General features: G+C 37.5%; 1 protein-coding gene across 3 annotated transcripts in view; it reads right to left on the bottom strand.

The window, feature by feature from the left end:
• Positions 1–250: 250 nt before the first annotated feature.
• Positions 251–18,125, bottom strand: part of slc6a17 (solute carrier family 6 member 17) — a 60,445-nt gene continuing 42,570 nt past the window's right edge. For all 3 annotated transcript variants that reach the window (XM_079898062.1, XM_079898063.1, XM_079898061.1), the window contains 10 exons: positions 17,833–17,990; positions 14,610–14,736; positions 12,980–13,161; positions 12,096–12,206; positions 11,478–11,719; positions 11,139–11,331; positions 9,694–9,886; positions 9,412–9,571; positions 7,093–7,255; positions 251–5,907 (listed from right to left, as the gene is read on the bottom strand). In XM_079898062.1, coding sequence (XP_079754188.1) covers positions 5,539–5,907; positions 7,093–7,255; positions 9,412–9,571; positions 9,694–9,886; positions 11,139–11,331; positions 11,478–11,719; positions 12,096–12,206; positions 12,980–13,161; positions 14,610–14,736; positions 17,833–17,990 — 1,898 coding nt within the window. In that variant the 3' untranslated portion in view covers positions 251–5,538. The remainder of the gene's footprint in view (positions 5,908–7,092; positions 7,256–9,411; positions 9,572–9,693; positions 9,887–11,138; positions 11,332–11,477; positions 11,720–12,095; positions 12,207–12,979; positions 13,162–14,609; positions 14,737–17,832; positions 17,991–18,125) is intronic.

Here is an 18,125-nt window from a genome sequence, read left to right as displayed (position 1 = left end):
GTACAGAAGGTGCTGTCTGTATGATAAGCTGACGTCTACATCGAATTAAAACCAACATTTACATTAAAAGCATAAAAGAACACTTCAGTTTAGTGTGCTAACCAACAATCTTTGCGGCGTGAACACACAAATGAACGAGTCATGTTCACAGAGGAATCAAAACTCACACCTGGAGGTGAATCTTAGGAGGTTAGGGACTCACAACATCACAATAGCAAAAATAAAACAGCTTTTTTTTATACACACACACACACACACACACACACACACACATTTGAGACAACAGACACTACTCCCATACACAACACATACACTATTACACAATGTACAAAATAGTTAAATATTCTACGCTTTAACTGTACAACATTATCATACACATCAGTGTTACAAGAAATCACCTGTTTGCCTTTCATAGATTTCTTACCGTTCATTTAACAAAATGTACACCGATATTTACAGAGATAATATTCAGAATCACAATGTACATAAATATACAGTATAGCACTTTGCTCACAAACATTATGGCCTCCAGCACCTCTTGAAAAAAGGAAGAGATGCTTGTTGTACATTTCATCAGTTGCAGTCGACTAAAATATGGCTCAATGTTTACGCTAGAATGAACTTCATTCAAGAGGTCTCAGAGCTGCAATTTTCATTGTGTTCAGAGCAAATTAAAAGTGCAATTGTGTCTGTGCTTCAAAAAGATGAAAATGAGCCACAAGATCCCAGATTGTCTACAACACTTAATGGATTAACATTAGTATTTGAATTGGAGTGTAAAGATTGTAGTGAACACAGAGAGCATTTGCAATTATGCCACTACTACCACTACGTGTGACTATTATGTAGAGAGAGAGGAATGTGCTGCTTATCATTTCAGAGAAGTATAAAGTGAGTGATATTATTGCTTCCCAGCCAAAAAAACCCTCATAGTAAGCATTTTAATGCTTGTAAACGTTTGCTTGCTAATGCATGTTCAGATCATGCTATGTAAATCTGCTGCCAAATGTTGTGCTTGGCTTTGTGCTAATGCAGCCATTAAAGGTGCACTTAAGTCGTGTATTGTCCCTAAAAAAGCCCCGGACATAAATTAATAGTATGTTTGATAAATGTTTCCCTTAAACCTTTAAGCTTGTGTGTGCCTTGACTGCTTCTTTGTTCCCTGTCGATTTATATTTTCTTTCCAAATACTGATGATGTGGTCAATGTATTGTCAAAATTATACATGTAAAATATCTAAGTAGGGAAAGTTTCAGTTATGTAAAGGGTAAGAAGGGTTTCCCGTTTTTGTCTGGAGAGTGCAGATGGTTACGAATGAGGAACAAATATCAGCTAGAGCCAGTTCTCTTTTTATTTTGTGGCTCTGTTTCTTTATTAAATATAACTTGGCTATTTAAATAATAATTTGTATCTGTATTGAAATGATGGACAAAACCTGAACGTAAAGTGTCAAATGCGGGCAGGATCATGAATATTTTTTCTTTAGATTCTTAGCTTTGCTTTGGTTGAAGTTAACTTAATATTGCATTTTTGTTTAATGCGTATTTTCCACAAAAATGAGTTTTGTGAAATAATTGGCCTGCAGTACCATTGTGGACCTCCTAGGGGTCACGGACCCCCTGTTGAAGGTCCTTGATATAGAATTGAATATTCAGGCAGCCCACAGAGGAGATTTTAATTGGAGAGCTGCACTCTCCTCTTTTTTCTGTCTTTTCTAGTTAATAACTTGGTGTTGTTGAAAAGGTAGGATTTCATTCTGAATATGAGCTGTTGCGGCTGAGAGAAATGTTTTTTATTCGAGTGCAAGAAGTCACAAGTTAAAATTTGATTTTTTTTTCTTGATGATTTTTTTCTTTAAAGTTGCATTTGTTTGTCAGTGTAGATAAAACAATCCTAGTGTCATTTTGTGCTTGTGTGGTGCAGCTCTGGGGCCTCTTGTCGAGAGAAGGTAAAGTGCACAAACCCAAAACTGCCACAAGAGAACAACAACAAACCAAACAATATATGTTTCACACAAATCATTAGAGTGCAAGCGATAATGAGAGGCACCAGCTGTGCTCAGCGGCGGGGTGGGAGGATGTTCATCTCAGAGATGAGGCTGGGCACATAGAGACACGCCCTCAACACACTAATCAACGGCAAACAGCGACACCTTGTGGACAATCTTGTGCTATTGCAGGTTATATACATTAACATTATAATACTTTACCACACACTGGACAACTATAAACTACTACAAACAAATTGTGCATGTAAAAACGTGTAACATCTGTGCTGATATATGTATCAATGTGCTCTTTTGACAATCTTATCTGACTGTGTGATTAGAGTCGATGCACAACAGACAAGTTAGCAATTCTCGTCTAGGTGGATGGCTTCACATAACCTCCTAATTCTCTTTTAATGAATGACAACACTATCCATCTTAGTGCAGGTAAATTGTGGGCTCGTAAAGGGAAAGGTCTCGTAAAAATGTAAACACGTTTGTCCTAATTTACTCACCCTCGCCTTCCAAACCCATGTGACTTTATTTCGAATGTAAACACAGCAAGGAGATGTTTCGAAGAATGTATGTAACAATCAGTGTGAACAATGAAAGTGAATGGGGACTGGAGGTGTCAAGCTCCAAAACATCACAGTTGAATGAAGCACTACAATGGAGGCAAAGATTGTCAGTGAATAATTACCTACGATTCTTTCGCAAAGCATTTACATTATTTGAGAAGTCTACTGTTATGGTGCTTTTCGTCTTTTTTAAGCTCGACAGTCCCGGTCGCTATTGACTTTTATTGGAAAGAAAAAAGTAAATATTCCTAAAAAAGTATATTCCTAAATATATTCATATTTTGTGTGCATTGATGCAAGAAAGTCATAGGGGTTTGGAACAACATGAGGGTGAGTAAATGATGAAAGAATGAAAGAAGAATTTTTAGGTGAACTTTCCCCTTAAATAATTTTCCCCTTGTTGTGAAATGCAGTGGTTGCTAGGGATACCACAGGAACATCTTGAGCCCCCTCCCCCCGCCTCATTAACATGCAGCCGTGCTGTTTCTAACACAGGTTCCCCTAGGTAACCAGCCTAGTCCGTGTCTATTTTTATCACAGAAGCTTTTGTGACAGACGCAAAATCTACAAGCAGCTGGATGATCAAAAGCTGCAGTTGAACTCATCAGTGTTTCAATATGACCCACAACTCATGTCCCACTCTTCTTCACACCTTCCTCAGCTCTCCAGCCCTCTTCTGCTCCCTGAATCTATTCTTACTGGAATAAAAACTGAAAATGTACCCAAAAAGGAAAGTATGTTTAGGCTTACAGACTATTGGGCAGTGAGCTTTTAAGGGCAGCAGTTCTCAATTACATTAAGCAGTCTTCACAGTATTCACTCTACCCTACACATAAAGGGACTACACATTACAAGAACCAAGACTGTTCCTTCTTCCAGCGCAACATATTACCTTATAAATACACTCAACTGCTTTTCCATATCAGGTTGATTTACATTAATCTTTTTTAAAATATACTGTACCATTTACATTTTTCAGAGCCTGCTTTTTTGTAATGCAATTTTTAAGAGAGAAAAAAATGCAACAAATATCATGCAAAGAGGCTTATATATATGCTACCGTTCAAAAGTTTGGGGTGGCTAAGATTTATTAAAATATTTTTGAAAGAAGCATCCTATGCTTACCAAGGATGCGTTATTTTGCGAAAATATGTAAAATACTACATTTTAAAATTGTTTTATATTTTAATATTTTCGTGTATATTCTGTCACTTTGGATAAATGTAATGCATCCTTGCTGAATAAAAATATTTTTTCTTTAAAAAAAAATCTTACTGACCACAACATTTTGAATGATAGCATATATCTGATCTGTGAATGCCTGCTGTGTGTGAAATTACGATGTCATCATGTGTGTGGCATATCAGATTGAAATCCACACAGATGACCTTATAATGTATTTTACACATATTCCAAATCAGCCGTATTGTAGAAAAATCCCAACTCTAAAATCACATCTTATCTGTTTAGTAGCCGTGACGAGAATATGTGTGTTATATGGCCCCGGAACAGCAAATTTGAAATCAGGCAGTGTTAAACAAGGGCCAAACACTTCTCTGTGCAGTAAACTCACTGTAAGTAAATAATCTGAGATTGGCACCTGTAAATAATAAGCAAACACAACTTAATAACCATTTACATGTTTTGTGGTTTGAAGTTTAAAAACATACAGTAGATTTCAGTGCCATTCCCTATTTGGAACTTATTGTCTTCAGTTAGAATAATTATAAATAATTCTGTCATATAGGTTAGTCTCCACCAAGCATGGTAACTTTCAGTAAAAACAGAGTCCAGCTAATGCAGATTTCTCCACTGGTTTAGAACTGTGGTGCAGAGTAAAGCTCACAATGGCAGCTAATGCCACTCATTTCATTTATATTATTGCCATTGCAGACATGGAAATGAAAATTTGTTGATGTTTAGTTCATTTGTAATTTTTAAGTTATAGTTGTTGTGCTTGGTGGAGTTACATGGCTCAAACCGTACCCCTTATTGCATCCTGAAAAATGTCATTCCTTGTGCTGTGTGAAAGTCACATCTAATCAGGCAGTCATATTTGTTATGATTATAAAAAATAAAAACATCTAGATAAAACTTTCCAAAAATGAAACTTAAAAAGAAAATCGGATAAATCCAGTTGCAAAAACAGCCTGAACCTGACACTGATACTGTATATATTTGATACTGCACTGAGACTACAGTACGTTTGTTGTGTATGAATACATATGTCGCCCTCCTGTGCTGAGATGTGGACATGACAGACTGTTGATGAGCAGTCTATAACCAAGAACACTTATCAAATAAACATGTACTTCAGTCTGTAACAGAAATCGAGCTATCGATTCACTCTACTGTCAGGTGGTCTGTATTTAACAGTGACACTTACATGATATCCACTAGAGGACTCATTATAATAAGTGAAAGATTTAGTTTCTCTGAGCCCCTCTGAGTCGTCTATATTTATGAGCTCTAAAGGTGGGTTTAATTCAATTAAATTCCTTCTTTTATCTTGTGCATTTTGTAAGATGTCTGGAATTCAGCAGCATTGGTAACACCTTAACCTAAGCAACAGCTATTACTACAGCACTCACAGAGAGGGATGTGCTGCAACCCTATGGTCCCAGTGACAGAGACCAAACGTGCAGCTTGAATGTTTTCATTACCTTCTTAGAGTTGACATTATTTATCTATATGCAAAAATAACTTACCAAATAAGCCACCTTACACACTGATCTGAAAGCTCCAGGCTGTCTTTCACCTTCAGACCAACATCTGTAGTCCGAATGAATAATTGGGCCCAGGGAAGCTGTCTAGTCAGGGAATACGGAAGGATCTCTGTCTTTCTGTTCGTTTTCTTGTGGTCCTGCTCCTCTGGATGGCTTGGGTTAAGGTGTGACCAACACTAGGACCTTCTCATCTGTTCAGAATCTTCTTTCTCGTTCCGTCTCAGTCTCTGGGTGGTGGGTTGGAGGATCATGACTCAGATTTGGGAGGGGCAGGGTTGGTCTGGTAACCGCTGCCATAGCCGCTGATGGAGGTAGAGTTGGTGATGAGCTCCACAGGAGATGTGCTGCCAGGGCCCAGATAGGCCCGATGACTGGGCATGGGAGAAGGGGCTTCGCTGGGATTCTTCCCGAGGATAAACCTCGTCTCATCTTCCAGGGTGGAAGCCTCCTTTGCCAGGCTCTTGCGGTAGGAGACAGACAGCTTGTTGGAGCCGTCTGGGAGCCAGTTAAAGTGACGGGCAATAAAGACCAATGGAAGAGGAAGCATGGCCACAATGATCAGAGCAAAACACATGACTAATGCCCAAGGAGGATAACTCTGGAACCTCTCCATGGCCTGATTATAGGGAAAAGGAGAGAAAGAAATGGTGAAAAACAATAGAAGTTAACCTATTAAAGTCCTTGAATGATAATTTTCCAATTTGTCATCAAAATCTATAATTCATTCACTGTAAAAAATTTCTAACCCTCCCAAATCAAAAATTTCAAGTGACCGATAACATCTAATTTTTTCACTTGGCCCAAGTGAAATTCTGTAAATTATCAAATTAAATTCACAGATTTTCACTTGGGCCAATTGAAATTTACAGAATTTCACTTGGGCCAATTGAAAAATTTAGATGTTATCGGTCACTTGAAATTTTTGATTTGGGAGGGTTAGAAATTTTTTACAGTGTTGCTAACTTCCTCCTTGAAACACATGTACTACCATTCAAAAGTTTGGGGTCAGTAAGATTGAAAAAAAAAACCTTTTATTCAGCAATGATACATTAAATTGATCAAAAGTGACTGTAAAGACTTTTATAATGCAACAAAAGATTTCTATATTTTAAATGCTGATCTTATAACCAAAGAATCCTGAAAAAAACGTATTACGATTTCCACGAAAATATTAAGCAGCAAAACTGTTTTCAACAATGATAATAAATGTCTGCTGAAAATACAGCTTGGCCATCACAGAAATAAATTACATTTTAAAATAATTAAAAATAATAAAGTTATTTTAAATTGTAATAATATTTAACAATATTACTGTTTTTACAGTATTTTTAATTACATAAATGTAGCCTTTGTGAGTGTAAAGAGAATTTTTTTAAAGTAACTCCAAACCTTTGAACAGTAGTGTATGTATCTGAATATGAACATAATGCCTAGATGTACTTGCATATATAATAGAAGGGGAAAAATATCCACATATGTAAACTAGGGGTATTAATACAAACAACCACAAAATTTGTTTGATTTTAAAATGTATAACTTTTTTTAATAGAAAAAATATATATAGCTATATTATTATTGTTTTTTTTATTTTATTTTTTAAATCAACAAAATGTAAAAAACTGTAATGCAAGATAAAATAGCCAACTAAATATAAAAATAATATTTAATTTCAAAATATCAATATCAAACATTGGAAGCATAAATGTATTTTATAGTTAAGCATATGTTATAGTTTGGGAACAGGGAATAGGATGGGAGAGAGAAAAGAATTAAACAGATATTTTCATAGTGTATAACTAACCAGGTCTTGCACCCATGCATTGTATCCTGGAGGGCTGATGGCCATCTCTACAACACTGGCAGAAATCAGTATGATCAGACACACTGGAGACACATACTTCCACAGATAGAAGTAAATAATGCAAGGTCTGAAACCCAGCATGTCCTCCAGATCCTGCATGAACCTAATGGACAACATAAAGCATACAGAATTACAGATCAATATCAGACACAAGGCAAAAGCAAACTGGATTGCATAGAGACTATATTTGGGGTTAGCAAGAACAAACAATGAGGAGATCTGATTTCAGAGATAATAGGGGCTTTCGCACCGGAAATCAGTTATAGGAACTAGCCACCAGGGCGGAAAATTTTCCACTAGGGCCATTTTTCTGGTTGCATTTGTAGCGCCAGTAGGAACCATAGGCTACGTTCACACAGCAGCAGAAAACACTTCTCAGTAGGGCTGGACGATATGGTCAAAGTTTATATCAAAATGTATTTCTTAATTTCGGTCGATACGATATAATTCCGATATCGATATGAAAAATATAAAAGCCACAGAAAAAGTGCCAAGAATGCCCACAACGGATGTCTGTACCTACAAACTTCGGAAAAATGAATTTGCCAAGTCTATGAAACCTCCTCCTATAAAACTATATAATATTTTATAAAATAAAAAAGGTACAAATAAATTAATGTTCATCTTTTATTTGTATTTAGCCTTCATCCAAACAAGAAATGTGAAATCACTGTCAAATAAACAAGACTCTCAAATTATTAATATTAATATCTTTAAACTATAAAATAGGCTGATTATATTATTCTTATAGATTGAAACAAAAGTGCTTCAGCCAGGATAAAGAATATGAAAAGTGCTCAGAGTTGCTGCAGAAAACAGAAAAAAGAGTGATCAACAACAAAAACACAAGTTGTTGGCGCAAGGACATTGTTGAGTGTTCATGACACCCTGAATTCCTTCCGATTGATCAATCTGAATGTGGTGTTTACATGAACGCTAAACAAGTGATCGGGTTGATGTGCCCGCTTCAAATCGGAATATATATTTTTGACATGCGCTCACTGCACAAAAGAGTTTCCCTATGTTTGCGCATAATAACCATTCTCCTACATTTGTTCTTTATTTGTTTTAAACAGCAGACTTAATATATATCCGTTTCTGGTCATAATTTGGAGACAATGAGCATATGAACCGTTGTGCTGTGCTGCTTATATTTATCACGCAGTAAAAATGCCCCGCCCCACGCCCAAAACCAGACGTCTGTGAGAATCGGAGACTAGGACTGGTGGGACATTGTCCTGCTCCACTTCACAGACACGGAATGAATTTATAAGATTACTAATGGATTATTTGGGTTACATGTAAAGTGCCAGTGATAAATGCTGTAATGTAAATTGAAATATCGGAAATGTTTAAAAATCATATCACCGTTATTGAAAAAAATTATACCGCGATATATATTGATATTGAATTATTGTCCAGCCTTATATCTCGGTCACGTATTTGAGTACCTAATACGGTTACATTCACACACAGTTCAGTTATTTACAAGAGTGACAACCGCATTCTATAACCAAACTCACACCTGTAAATTTTCAGGACTCACAAGCGCATTCTCAGAAAACACACGCTGTGTGAATGGAACGTGAACAGTGTGAGAGAGCCGCTCTTCACTGCGCATGTCTACCATGTGTTGTGGATTTTCATGTATGGTTTTTCAGTATCTAACAGTGATGGAGATATGAATGTTTTAGATCCAGTCACTGTTTTCCACCGAAGCTGCTCTCATCAGTTTTGTGTGCTATGTGAGCCTCAAATGCTCCACTCTCCACCCAGATGCTGTGAGTCAATGAAGATTTGTCGGATGAACTTGCGGATCAATTGGTCTCTTTTCATGTTAAAAGTGATAAGATTTTTCAGTGTTATTGACGTCGCCATCTCTGATATTACTTTGGTCACTGTTGCTATGGCGACTGATAAGAGAATACGGCTTGACTCCCGTTGCACATTCATAGAGAAATAATTTGAGACGCTACTGTAAGTTGCTGTGTGAACGGGACATGTTGAGACTCATTTGTCAACTTGTAGTGCTGCGCATCATCGAAAACACTGCACACAAAGGGTGACAGGTGAATGCTATCTATCACCGTTCCTATAACTAAAATCGTTCCCAGTTCCTTCAGTGCGAACAGACCAAAAAGAGCATTCTTTCTCTAATAGTAGGAACTATGAAAACTCAGGTGCGAAAGCCCCTACAATCTTATTTTGAGTAGCTCTCTGAGCAAAACACCAGAGAACAGCACTAAACAATCTGCCCACCTTTTTGTGCCATAGATCCAGGCAACAGACACATTCTCCAGGATCACCACAATAGTGAGGGGCAAACCAGCAGAGTAGTCATCAAACATGGTGACAAAGTAGTTCCCTGAACGCTGGACAAACAGCAAGCCACAAAAAAAGGCCACAATACAACAGCCCACTGGGGAAATACAAGATCATACAAGTTAGTCGGTGCCTTATAAAATCGGCCCAGCATCATTTAGAGTAAACTTACTTTACTGGCTCAGAAAAAAGAGAAGAGAACAAACCAGGAGCTCTCACCTGTGAGCACCTCTTTGCGAATTTTGAAGGTATCCAGAATGGGTGTGGTGATGCCAGTCATGGTGCCAATCATGCTGCCCAAGCCAAGGTTTATCAACATGAAGAAAAACATGACAGACCAGAAGGGAGAACCTGGAAAATGGGTCATAGCCTCTGTGAAAGCAATAAAAGCCAGACCAGTGCCTTGAACAGCCTGATGGGGGGGAGAGAGAGAGAGAGAGAGAGAGAGAGAGAGAGAGAGAGAGAGAGAGAACAGTGTTATTATCATAAAAAAACTAAAATGAAAACTAAATTAAACATTTTCATTGCTTGAAATAAAAAACTTTTACATAATTGTAAAAACTAAACTAAATAAATAAAATAAAGTAAATACATTTTATTTTTTATATAGAATATATTGTTAAAGTTTCACATTTGATAACCTCTTTTCATAAATGAATATGCCACTAGTAGTGGAGCGGCTAAGTGCTTATGTTTGGCAGAATTGTTCAGTTTATGATACAAGCGTGAAAATTGGCATGAGCAGTCTCCATGGGTCACTTGACAAGAAAATTGTCCGAGCCACTTGAAATTTCAAGATGGCGGCCATTTTTCAAGATGGCCACCACCTTAGTGGAGCAATTAGGCTTAAGAAATCATTTAGTTGGTGATACAAGCATGAAAATTGCCATGAGCCTAATTGCTCCACTAAGGTGGTGGCCATCTTGAAAAATGGCCGCCATCTTGAAATTTCAAGTAGCTGTGGGTGGCTTATTGTCTAGTGACCATCAGTGACTGCTCATGCCAATTTTCATGCTTGTATCACCAAATAAACCACTATATCACTTAACTGCTCCACTAAGGTGTTGGCCATCTTGAAAAATGAAAAATCTTGAAATTTCAAGTGGCTCAGACAATTTTCTCGTCAAGTGACCCATGGAGACTGCTCATGCCAATTTTCACGCTTGTATCATAAACTGAACGATTATATCACTTAGCCGCTCCACTATAGATACCACCAGACAGCCATAAGATGTTTAATGCTGCTAATTAACTAATCATTTAGTGCACTCATTTTGGCAGCACAAATATACTAAAATAATAAAGTAAATGTAACACGGAAAAACTAAAACTAACAGTAAAACTAACAAATAAAATAGAAATGAAAAAGCTATACTAAAGCTATAATAACACTGATCGAGATGAATAATTTTTTTTAATTGTGCATACATAAAAAAAGAAAAATACAAAAATACAAAATGGCTCTAAAATAACAAATATCTTGAAGCCTTGAACAGTATAATATATTCCAGAACATTATGGTTCAAAGGCATCATTACAATAGAAATTGTCTATTGAGCTTGGCAAAAAACAAATCATAAAAGTCTAAATTTTAGTTTCATCCACCCTAAATGGCTTAGCTGAAAACCTGCTGAAAGCCTTTAGCTCATGGGCCGAACACCTGCCTTATTGAGCTCATCCTCCAGCAGACACGGCTCCAGCCCCAGCTGCGCAAAACTGTCCTCTTTCACAATCTTTATTACGCCGTACATCTCGGCATAGTCCGACGTGGAGAGGTGGGAAAAGTTGACGTGAGGGGGGATGAGATCCTGACTCAGCACATTTGAGTTCAAGTACCCTAGAATCTTTTCAGCATTCCTACATGAGAACAACACAGACATGAGCTTCCACATTTGAAGTATTAGGCAAAAAATATTATATTATAATGGAGAATGTAACTTAATCCAATCACAAAAATGATCCTTTCATGAGAGAAATGAAATGCATTGAGAGGTCATACGTACTCCACAACACATTTCTCGTTCATGATGTTGGCTTTGAAGCCCAGCACAGCAAACACTACGAGTGTGGCCAGTATAGAGGTCATGAAGTTGATGAAGGAGACCAGCACAGCATCAAAATGACAGTTGTTGTCTCTCTTGTTGTAACTGGAAAAAGCAATGACACCTCCAAAACCCAGACCAAGAGCAAAGAAGACCTGAGTGGCAGCTTCACGCCACACCTGCGGCTCCAACATGATCTCCAGCTAAAATTAAATAAATTAAAACTATTTATTACATTTGAGTGATTGAAAATCTAATCTCTAAGTAAATGAACAGTGCCAAATAAGTGTCAGCATAGCTGAAGGCCTTCTATTCCATAGAATCATGTGTGATTAATGTAATAGAATCATAATGTGAATTTGATTAAATATCTCAAATACACCACAAGAGGGAGTCCAACCATGTGACGAGCGCAATATTTTAGCTGCACAGTTTTCTTTCAAAGATTGCTGCCAATAAAGATTTGCTTACACTGCATGAAATGTGTCTGCTAGTTTCTAAAAAATAAATCTTAAGCCATCTGGATATCCTAACTATCACGTGTGTGTTTAAGAAAGTGTGTGCGCACAATAGCCTTACCTTGGGTGTGAACATGTGAGCAATGCCATCTACTGCTCCTTTAAGAAACATCCCTCTCACCAGGAAGCAGAAGAGCACCAAGTACGGAAAGAGTGAGCTGAAGTACATCACCTGCACAAACACGGTGTGACAATATTTACTGTTTTTGTTCAAATTTTTTAGAATGATTTGTGCATACATTTCTCAGAGAAAAATAACTGTGTATTAATGCTTTTGGTATTATTTATTACAACAAGAGCTTGTAAATTCGGCACATTATATTTATTATTCTTCGACTATTTGTTTGGTAAGAATCCACTCTATACTATGTATATGGAGGCCTTATTGTGGAGTCTCTTTTAGTTACTTGACATGTGGCCGGTTTCATAAACTGCTTAGACTAGCTTTACAAGTTTTCTTAAAAATGTAAAAAAAATGTAGATTGGTCTGATTTGAATCTAAAAAGTAAGACTTTTTAGATTCAAATCAGTAAGACAAGTTTCAATAACATAGCCTATGGAGGAGTGAGACACTGTCCCCAGAACAGGTGGTGAAGCTCTATTGGTCTGATGGGATTAACCAAAATTTTGATTCATAGAGAACTATTTGTGTCCCTGTTGTTCAGACATTGTGATACATTTAAACAGCTGGTAAATGGGTATTTTTCCATAAAATCTGTGTTTGCAAAAACTGCAGCACTATCACACCTTGAATTAGCTTCAAGGAGAAAGCAAACGTTCCACTGAGAATATAATCATAATTGCGCATCGTGATTGTGTAATTGTTCAGATGTGCCAGATAACGCAGCATCTGCATATTGTGCCTTTGAGCTATCTGAAAATTGATGTTTCTCAACTCAGTTGGTTCTCATTTCATTATCTCATGCAGTAGCAAGTCTGCCTCACCCTCCCAGAAGACTGAATGCCCCTTATTACAGCCAGGCAGACAATTATCCATGCAGCCAGCAGCGACAAAGTCATCCTCCAGTTCAGACCCCCACTGTCTGCGATCGAGCTGGTGATGTCCAGGGTCTCGCGGTACCAGTAGTACGTGGTTGCTGAGCTCTTCTCACACTCAGGCTCCACAACTAATCAGACAAAAAAGAAAAGCAGAGACACAACCTTCCTTGTCTATTAATATTTCTTTATACGACTGACTATTTAATGACTCTTTGGAAAAGATCAGCATGGTATTTCTTAGGATTTGATTCCGATTCAATTCAGTTGCGATGTCTATTTTGATTTGATACTGTTTGAAATAAATTATGTCCCTGCTAATGTTGTCAATTATACAGGACAGTGTTTCAGATTGATTTAAACTGGTAACTCATCTTTTTGAACGATTCATTAAAAGAACCGACTTGAGAGAATCAGGCAGCACGTGGTCGTGCAGTATTATTATTTTTTGGATTCATTACAAAGAATCGGGATCATTCAAATACAAATTGTGATTTATTGGAATATTGATTGTTTTTTCCTCCAGGTCGAGTCTTTGATTTAAAAAGACAGTAAATTAATTTGGTGGGAAAACTATCCAAAACTCAACATATGCTGGTTACCTGCTGATATTTTCAGCAGGGGATATTGACAGTGCTATGGGAATCTCTAAGTGCTACTTCTATCAGCATAGTAGAGTATCTCGGAAAGGAATAAGTGAAACCATCATTACATGTCCATGAAACACTGCACACTAACACATTTTGTGTTTTAATCATTACAATTTGACAGTTTTTTTTAAGTTTGCACTACACAAAGATTGCAAACATAAAGAAAGTCCAAACAGTGTTTGAATATAATCTAGACTAGAATTATAATAGTTTTGGGTTTTATTTGAACATTTGTAGAGGGTTGTGTCCACTTATCCTGCAAGGTGCGTGATAGGCAGAACAGTGGATCACAACCTTTTTCACTTCAAGGACCCCCTTCGTCCACAACAATATTTGAAGGCCCCACTCACAATTTCTACCCAATAAAATATTTTAGAGCTTGGCAATTAGGAATATGTATATTGGTTATAAAAATAACCAAATACTACGAAATATCTTGATTTATTTTAATGCTTGTTTTGCCTTATTGTGATCAAGGGATAACCCACGGCTAGCTGTGCATTAAACGTTTTAAATCACGACATGGAGGCAAAGAACCAACGCGAAGCGGAGCAATGCCTCAGCGGAGTGCATTCAAATCATTTAATGAATTGAATTATCCCGTTTATAACATGGTCATTTGCAAGCATTCACAAGTTAAAGCTGTTACTGATGTTTGCAGCGTAATACTTGACCAAAAGGGTAAAAATTATGGTTATTAATGTCAGTTATAGCTCGTTAGATCTAGCATTCTGCCCGGTTTAAATCAGATTACAATTATTTTAATGAATGGATTATGGCATATATTTGAATAAATTATTGAGAAAGAGAGAGAGACAGTGCAGCGTCTTGTTGCTAAGAAATATAATGTAGTGATTCAGAAGCGAAGCTATTTTATTATTAAAATCCACAGGAAAGCGTTGATAAGTTTGAAACTGCAGAGCACTCACTGGATTGGGTGCCGTTCTTCCTGATGGGACAGGCGCTCCAAGGTAGAGGATATTGAAACGACTGAAAAAAGTAGAAGATGCTCCAGCCGATAATCACATTATAGTACAGACCCACAAAACCACACACCTGCACAATGGAGAAAAGAAAGAACAAAGAGTATTGGTTAACAACTAGAAAATAATTAAGATACTGAATACTGAACTGTAATACTGAAAAAAGAACAGCCCCCTGGAAACGTCTCATCTAGTTTAAGGCTCATTTTGCTTGACTATAGACTGTTTACTGAACATCTGAGCCACACTGTGCACAAAAATAACAAGAGGTGATAAAATGGTCTAGCGATCTGGCACCTTCTGGGAATCTTTATCTGGGAGTGTTTTATGCTTTACCTATGGCTTTGAAATAATTACTATTTACGTATATTAGATGAACAGAAACCACAAAATCTACACCTAAATTCACAAATTTCAAAGGTGTAGTCTGAATGAACTTACATGCCAGTTTAGGATTGTGGAAAGTTCATTTTACAGTATATTTAAGTCCGAGAAGCTCTTCCTGGCAGTTGTATAAAACTGATGTGCACCAGACTGTACTGACAGTCATAAGTCTGGCTCCTGGAGTCTCATCTGATATATGATCGGATGTCTTAATGGATAAATTCTGAAGTCTTTTAACTCTTAAAACTCAATAGCATTACTCTAAATATAGTGTGCATTTATAGAAATAGAACACAATAGAATAGAATGAATGTGCTATGTATGCTGAAATGCCGTGTATTTTGAGGGTTTAGCAACTTGTGCCTGTTAACAGCAAATCTATCCCCTGATTTTTCCCTGCAGTCTGTAACAGGGCCGTAATGGTACTTTGCGACGTAACAAATCCACAGCACATTGAGTTAGTGAATAATTGAAGCACATTCTTTCTGCTGTAGCTTCATGGGTATTAATAGCTGAGGCTTCAGCAGAACAGCCACATATAGTCCCTGAGTGTTTCTCTACAGTAATTTTAACGGTGGGCCTTTTTATCTAGGATCTCTTTTTAATCTAGGACTCCCTGTTCACACCGAACTGCGAAAACTATTAAAAACGCTGTATTTAAAGGGGGGGTGAAATGATATTTCATGCATACTGAGTTTTTTACACTGTTAAAGAGTTGGATTCCCATGCTAAACATGGACAAAGTTTCAAAAATTAAATTGTACGTTTGAAGGAGTATTTCTGTGCCAAAAATTGTCCTTCCGGTTTGTCACAAGTTTCGGAAAGTTTTTTCCGAGTATGGGCATGTGTGACGTCAGATGTAACGGAATTTCCTTATACGGGTCCTAAGGGCACTTCTCCGGTAAGATCGCGGGCGCGCGCGCACTCGTAGACCAGACAGAGAGAGAAGAGAGCAAAAGCAGTTCGCCCATCAAAGCGCTGTGCTCGGCTTTAGGGAAGTCAGTGTCACCAAAGAAGTGGGTTTTTGGTTGCCAGGGCAAGACAACCCTGCACAGATTCCCAAAGAACCCAGCGTTAAGGGAATAGTGGATGCAGTTTGTTTTTCCGGGGCAAAAACGAGTTGTGCAAGACTGTTTGTTCCCTGCATTTCGACGATGATTGTTTTATAAACAAAGCCCAGATCGACGGATTTGCAGATCGTCTAATGCTTAAGGATCGAGCAGTCACAATGATAAAGGTTCGGTGAGTAAGAAACTGCTTCAATTGTCTCTGTGTGTTGTTAGCTCGGTTAGCACAGCTTTAGCTTCGCCCACACGGCCCGCCTCCAGCCGCTCGGTTTTTTCCGGAAAGACTCGGTACAGCCTATCTTTCTTTTATAAATATAATAAAACTAAAGACTTTTTGGAGATATGAACGATGCAATACTACTCTATAGGTACTCAAGATTAACAGGAGATTGAGTGAAAATGAGCATTTCACCCCCCCTTTAAGCATGCCAGGCCAGTAGTTAGAGATGTCACTTTGTAAACAAACTATGCGCCTATAGACTGAAAACGTAATACTCATGCGCATGTCGTCACCGTTATCAAAAATTAACATTTTTGAAGTTTACACAGAGACAATAACGTTATTGTTTTCAAAAACGTGCAAATTGAAACCCATTTTCAAAAGTTTGCTTTTTCAGGACCCCAAAATGGCATTGTCTTGTAAATGAATGACCAGAACATCTAAAAAGTTTTCCGTTTTTATGCTGAAAACAGTGTCATGTCATCCTAAGAGGCATGTTATATCAAAATGGCTTTCCCTATGTGTTTTTTTCATTGCCTTTGAGTAGAAGATTAACACAAACAAGGTTGATTCCCAATCTGAAGTAAATGAATCCAGCAGTCTCACTCAGACTACATACCAAATACTAAATAAAATGCAAAAAAGACATTCAAGATTATCTTATATTATAATTAATATTTGTAAATTACAGAATAATATATATATTTTTATACATTGGTATTCAGCTCATTCTGTTACTAATGAGAAAGCCATTCACAAGAATCTGCTGATTCGCACAATACCAGATTTCCGCGCTGGTGCATCGGCTTATGGTATATAACCATCACCTCCCAAAAGGCCTTACATACTTGCTGACTTGCTATATCTCCAAAGTGCAGTTGCTTTTACAAGGAAAGAAAACCAGAAAGTCCAGGTGCAGCTGGGACTGAAAATAGATTTATTAAATGTTCAGACAGAGTGATATTTTAAGATCGAAACCCATCTGATAGGTTGCGTGACTGTGCTCATATTAAAATGATTTGAGAACAGCGCTGAGTAATGGATGACGCGGCATAGAATAGCTGGTGAATTAGCACTTTTAGGCCTGTAACTCATCAAAAATAAATGCTTCTATTAAGGCCTTCAGAACAATATAAAAGGGGGGAAATGAAATTCTTTATTGGTCTGGAACACACAGGCTCCTCATTGTATTGTGACCCTTTTTCAATATAAACTAGAATCTCAAACTGTATCAATTTCCCAGTCTGAGCTGATGTGAACCAGACACTCACAATCTGAAGTCTGGAGATCGTAACCCATGAAGAATGATTTACTTTAGGCCTATCTTATCTATAGCTGTATTCAAAGTTTAGTTCCACTTTCACATTTGACCGCAACCACTCCATTTACGTATAAACACTCTCAAACCAAGCAATATTATCACAATCAAGAAAAGATAATACATTTAAGTGTTTGCTCATTTGTGTCTTGTGTTTCTAAAAGAACATCATTCACTCACCATCAGGCTGGACACTCCAATGCCACCGAGTCGTGGACAAACATAATTCCACACTCCAATGCTTCCTCGACGAATCCTCTGGCCAACTGCCAGCTCCAAGAAAAAGAGTGGGATGCCAATAAGGATAAGAAGGATGAAGTATGGAACAAGGTAAGCACCTGTAAAGAGAGACAGCGACACTTGTAAACACTGAGAGTAATGTCCTTACAACGGTGTCTTTAATGACCAACCAATAGCCCAAGATCAATCAAGCTACAGCACACTGAACTCACCACAGTTTTCCCCTTTATGTT

Source organism: Squalius cephalus, assembly GCF_949319135.1.
Source record: "Squalius cephalus genome assembly, chromosome: 16".
Classification (NCBI taxonomy): Eukaryota; Metazoa; Chordata; class Actinopteri; order Cypriniformes; family Leuciscidae; genus Squalius; species Squalius cephalus.
This window is presented reverse-complemented; position numbering and strand designations above follow the sequence as displayed.